Below are 6,000 nucleotides of genomic sequence, written 5' to 3' on the forward strand. Positions count from 1 at the left end.
TGGCAGAGTGAGCTAAAGAATGATGATGGATTAAACCCAGATCAGTTGACTGGGGGTGACTGCTTGCAATGTTCAATCATCCCCTTCGGCTTTCACCTTTGTTTTGCAAGATTTCTGTGGCCAGCACTTCTAGCACAAAGACATCTGTATCTCCTCAGCTCACAGCCACTTGAAACAGGTTCCACAGGGTAATGTTATACAATAATTATTTTAGGGAATGGATTGTCAGTTTGGATTCTGTCCTGCTTGCTGGAAAACCAAAGAAGGTTTATAATGTTGGTAACTTGGATGAAATGCATGCATTTTTTGCTGTAGATTCATAGACCTAAGGTGTGCTGAGTATGTAGAGTTTATAGGCTACCCAATTGCAGTCAAATCTTTTTGTCGAAGGGCCACTGATGAGACAAGCCCAGTCTACAAGTGGAGGCGAATTAAACATCTGTTTGTAGACCTTATGGAACTGAACACACTGTTAAATAAATGGTGTATTAGAAATTGAATAGCTGGGTACCTCAAATAGCTGGCCACCTCAATTTGGTAGTTTTAATGTCACATTCTGTGTTTTGTAATGGTTCAGTGAACGATTTCACAATAGTGTACATGCACTAAAGTTAATACAACAAAACTTTTTCCTATTCATTTTCCATTACTCTCTAAGTAAGAATGTTTTTATTTATTTTTCAGGGCAAAAGTTGAGGATGTAGTTACTGAGGGTTATGAGCTTGTGTTGGAAGTTTAACAATCCAACATCTGTCTCTTTACATTAATAGTTGTTTGAAACATAGTGGGTATTTAGTAGTAAATTAGTAAAAATAGTACTGCTACTACTAGTAAAAATGTTTTTTTAATATAATGCTTCACTCCACAGCTCTGCTGATCCTCCGTTCTGTAAACAACATATGTTACTATTACCCAATTTAATGATACTCGAGTGTAACATGTCCTTTTACATAACTATTCTCTCTAATTCTTTTTCACTCCCAATCATGGATGGTCCGGGCAGGAATAGAGCGGCACTCGAAGAGCGATTTCCTCTGGAAGATTTGATACCACGTTTCCGGGCGAACCTGGTGGTAGGCGGCAGCAGAGCGTTTGAAGAAGAGGAGTGGTCGGCGTTTTCAGTCGGCGCGCTGCATTTCCAGGTATGGGCTAGCAGCTTAAAGCGACAACACAATTTCAAACGGTTAAAAGAATGTGGAGACACAAACATTGTTCTATCATTTTCAAGCAATGTGAATGTTATATTAGAAAGGAAACAGGACTTCTTCAAAGCCATATCAGTCTTAAATATGTTTCGAAGCTTTTGTCAAACGATTTTCCCTTCCTTGTCCCAGTTGTTCTGCGGGGACCAGGATGTCAATCGCTAGACCTCCACATTTCTAAATGTTTCTTTTTCATTTGGTATGCTTTTCCTACACCTGGGAGAGGACATAATGCCCGAGCATACCAGAGATGGGAAGTGACACACCACGATTGGCTGGGGAGGGTATAAGGGCCAGAGAAGAGAAAGGCGAACTATAGAAATGCAGATTGCTGGTAACTGATGAAAGCATTACCCCTCCATTACCTTCACCTACCATTATTTTCTTAACTGGTGAAATATCAGATACACCTTCATCTTCAGCCCTCTAATTATAGCAAAGGTGTACAATGTTCCAGCTACATGCTACACCTCTGTTTTGAAGGAAAGTAACTGTTAGACTAAAATAAATTTCGCTGTATTAATTATGTATTGTTCTATTTGCGGCACCATTTTTTGTTAGCCCGCCATTTTGAACCATGATCGAAACTGATCTTTCCCTTCATGAAAAAGCAGCTTTTGGTAAGTCTCATTTCTCCAAGGTTCGGCTCTGCTTTTTCTCTATGAATACACTGTTCTTATTAGCGCATACCTTTTCCACTAGATGGAGGCCTTCTCCCACTAGTCCAGCGGTGGGCACGGATGGAGCGACGTTGAGTAGCAGATAGTGTGTGCCCGGCCTCCGGATCGAAACTTATCCTTCTGTACTTCTTTGTGTAGCTGCATCTGCCTGGAACATTCCATTGTGGGCGTGCCTTCATTGGTTCTGAATTGTACATGATGTATCATCATGTTTGCTGATGTCAGTCAAACTGCAGCAATCCTAAGAGACTGGTTAGACTGGCTCCGCTCAAGTGTATCTGAATAAATATATTGGTTCATATTCTCTACTGCCTGGCGACTCTTCATTTGTGTGGAAGGCTGAGAGGTGGTCATGAGTGACCCGGGTGACCCTAATCGGGTCACTTCCTTCAGTAACTCAGTGCAAAACTTCAAGGTACTCCTTTACCCATCGTCAGCATGTCCTGAAACCCCTAAACGTTAAGGAAGCTGCCCTTGCTGTGACCATTTGTCCAACGTACATAGGTTTCTGTGGACTGCTATGATATGTACTTAGGTACACTACATGTTGGCTACTGGGGTACCCTTGTCAGTCCCTAATATATGGTACCCATGTACACAGGACATAGGTACCCCAGAGGCCTCCCATGGCCTGAAGCATGTGATATTCCACCCATGAGAGGAGATGCAAAATGGAACTACAGGCATGCCATTGCAGCCTGTGTAAGTTGGTGCATGCACCACTTACTTAAGATATAGGCTTACCTTATCTAAGGGTCACTGCAATTAAAACCTTTAAGTCACCCCTCTAGCAGGCCTTTACAATCCTGAGGGCAGGGTGCTTGGTTCTAAGTGAGAGGGTGCCACTGCATGAGCAGAACACCCCTGCAGCCTACTGAGTCTATTGTCCCGGGTTGTCAGTGAGGCAGCCATTTACGACTTATGGAGTGGCATTATGCGACTGCGTAATGACCAACTCCAAAACGGCTGAAACTAACCCTATCATGTTTTGTGTCAAATATGTTGGAATCATACCCCCACACCACTAACCGGTGTGGGAAGTATGATTCCACCCTTCATAAGCGAGCTTCGTTGGGCCCCTAGTGTTCCCGGTACCTGCCTTCTAGTCCTGGGCAGCACAAAATGGTTGCTGCCGACAAGTGGCACAGTTCTGCCCTCCTGCTACTGAGCCAAGCTCGAACAGGGGAAGGCAGAACAATAGGCAGCCTGCCACAGGGAGGTGTGACCACCTCCTAGACAGGATTTAGTGTATTAGGGCTGGGTGGGTGCATTTACCAGCTTCCGAAAGTCTGCGTGAGGGGTACATTTGGAGTTCCTGTGCATAGTCCAGTTCAAACCAGTCCTGGGAGCCTTTGGCTCCTACTTGGGCGTGCAACTGGACAAAGGACATGGGACTAACTTCCCCACTGTCCAGGACCCTCCCCTGGGAGGGTCCCCTGAATCTGTACAACCCTCTCCCGTTGGTGCAAAAGAGCTTACCTGGCTGTAGGACCTTAGATTCGATGTGGACAAGATTCTAAACCAGAAACCGCTGAACTTTGACCGTCTGGACACTCTGGACTTTGTTTCGGACGATTTCATCTCCCTTTCAGTCTGAAGCATTGTCTGTGCCCATGCACCATGTAGGATCTGTGCAGGACCTTGGGAGCATCAAGGACAACCAAAGATATCTGCCTTGGAGTGAAGTAGTCACTCCCCTGCATCCGCAGGCACCTCAACACTGCTGTGCTGTCTGCTGACCCTGAGCTCCTAGGGACTCGGAAGGTTTCAGCAATACAGTTTGAGGTCAGAATCCCTTGTGGGGGCTGCAATACCTGAACCCATGTGCACCACATACAGTTGCAAGTGCATAAGCTTGTTTGCGTTTCCCAAACAAGTGCATTGGACTCCTAGTAGCCCCAACCTCTGGCACCATTTCCTACCAAGAACTCTAGCCTTCTTGCATGAGTGCTCCATGTACTACTATTTGGTGAAATAGCTTGAGGGTCAACTTTGCTTTTCTTGGGCTCCTCTGGGTGCACCAGGCCTGCCCTGACTCACCTTGCTGTTGTGAGTCTCCTGGACCTTGCTGGTCCGAACCGTATCCATCCTTGTCCTTCTGCGTGGGTTACCCTTGCCAAGGCTTGTTTGTGCTCCCGCCGTACACCGACCACTCAGCACTCTACATCCTTCGTGGGACAACTCTAAAGAAATACATAAATCAGGACTTTCCCCATGAAACTATGCTTAAACGAAAATGATTTTTTTCTGAGAGGCTTGACTGCAATGGTTGGGCATCCACCTCGGCGTCTTGAGCCTGGCGCGAATGCCCATCATCAAGGATGGCTGTACACAGGGAATTATGGATACAGGCCAGCTGGAGGCATCATTTGACTCTTTAACAAGTATCCTCCTTCAAACCCCAGATTGAAGATGCAACCAAGGACTTTGAGAAGCGGGAACGTGAAAGACTTGAGGCGGTCAAGAAAACATGGTCTTCTGACCCGAAATACCAATCCAAAAACTTGCCTCAGACCTCAAGGGCTAAGTCCATATCATTTTTGAAGGAGGATTTATATGCCTGTAGCATGCTTTGATAGACTTGTTTTTGCCTGTTGGTGGTAAAATGCAAGACTGACTTCTGTAGGGGTGGCCTGCAAACACTTCTGAACATATGATGGGGTGGGGACTGATACATTTCTCTCTCTCTCTGGGCCTCATAGACCAGGTAACCCCTGTCTAATGAGCAACATTGGATTATCCCTTCCCTACACAATGACATCCTTCTCTGCCACTCTCTCAAATGCTTGATAGGACCCTGTGTTATTCCATGCTCTCTCCTCCTGTTACTCAGTAATGTGACCTCACATGAGCACCTGTGATGTGTGGCTGATTGATCCCATGATGACTACGACCCTGCTCGGGGACAGAGGGCCAACTTTCTCTCTTTTTCCCACTTGGTACTATTGTCTTGTTGTTTGTAGATTTAGATTTTGTATATAGGTTTCCCGAATTATGCCCTTATATAGGTACAATTCATATTGCCCTTATTTAGGCATAGAAAATCCAGCCCTTATTTAGGCATTGTCCATGCTAACCAAATACCGGCATGGTCTCCTACATCCGTCCATCCACGTCACAACGAGTTCTTGGAAAACCAGACTCTTAAGCCTTCAGGAACTTCCCTTGCTTGGATATTGATTTCTCCAGAAACTCATTTAGTATGCATGAACATCTCTTCCTTAGGGGTTCATTCATGACGTTCCGATGCCCGACTTTTACGTCAATACAGGCATTCCTAAACACCTTCAAGTTATAAATATACCTGCGCTTGCCCTCGCAAACCACGGTTCAGGTACGATCCAGCTCGACTGCCTACTTGCGGTTCGCCACAGCAAGTTCGGAAGGAAATCGAGTTCCAGCCTGATGCACTGACCAGACGCTGACATCCTCCTCGCAGAGAATCCAGCTCCAGTGTTTCTGACTCACCTTGCGGGGTGTTAGATATCGAGTCCCGGAAAGAGATTCCAACCTCGCACATTCTAAAGGTATGGAGCAGACTAGAACTTCGAGAGACTTTTGGCAACTCTTGGCAAAACTAAAACTATAGCTATAGCTAGCTATAATTTAGAAAACAGCCCTTACTTCGTACCTCGTACTACATATGGTTAGGTACACTGGGGTAGAACTATTTAGAAGCATCAGATGAGTATTCACATTTTAGCCTGTGTTATTTATGTATGTATTTTAATTAATATATGTCATAGCTACAAACCATGCTATTGCAGTATTATTTTATCTTACTGCTAACTCTGTACATATTGTACTTCGCAGCCTGTTTTACAATTGTAGCAGTTCATATCTCTTGCATGAGAAATAAGACTGTTCAATACACCCTTTTTATTGAAACACCGTCTCTATTGCTGTGCAACTCTGTAGAAACGAAGCATGCATGATTGACTGAGTGAAACTGTTATCTATTGTTTCCACGGTTCTGAGATTGTACCGACTCTAAGGGAAACAAAGTTGTCATGTTTATGCGGTTGTCAGAAACTAATCGCTTCTTGTATATTCAAGAAGTTTCTAGTGACCTCTGAGTTAGCTGGCACACACAAGTAATTAAGTTTAATGTACTCGAT

The 6,000-nt window shown here is 44.7% G+C and overlaps 1 protein-coding gene across 2 annotated transcripts in view; it reads left to right on the forward strand.

The window, feature by feature from the left end:
• Positions 1-6,000, forward strand: part of LOC146822679 (molybdenum cofactor sulfurase-like) — a 1,712,661-nt gene that overhangs the window by 1,402,596 nt on the left and 304,065 nt on the right. For both annotated transcript variants that reach the window (XM_085606872.1, XM_085606873.1), the window contains exon 13: positions 1,004-1,142. In XM_085606872.1, coding sequence (XP_085462998.1) covers positions 1,004-1,142 — 139 coding nt within the window. The remainder of the gene's footprint in view (positions 1-1,003; positions 1,143-6,000) is intronic.

The sequence above is a fragment of the Triturus cristatus genome, chromosome 5_2, assembly GCF_964204655.1.
Source record: "Triturus cristatus chromosome 5_2, aTriCri1.1, whole genome shotgun sequence".
NCBI classification, from domain to species: domain Eukaryota; kingdom Metazoa; phylum Chordata; class Amphibia; order Caudata; family Salamandridae; genus Triturus; species Triturus cristatus.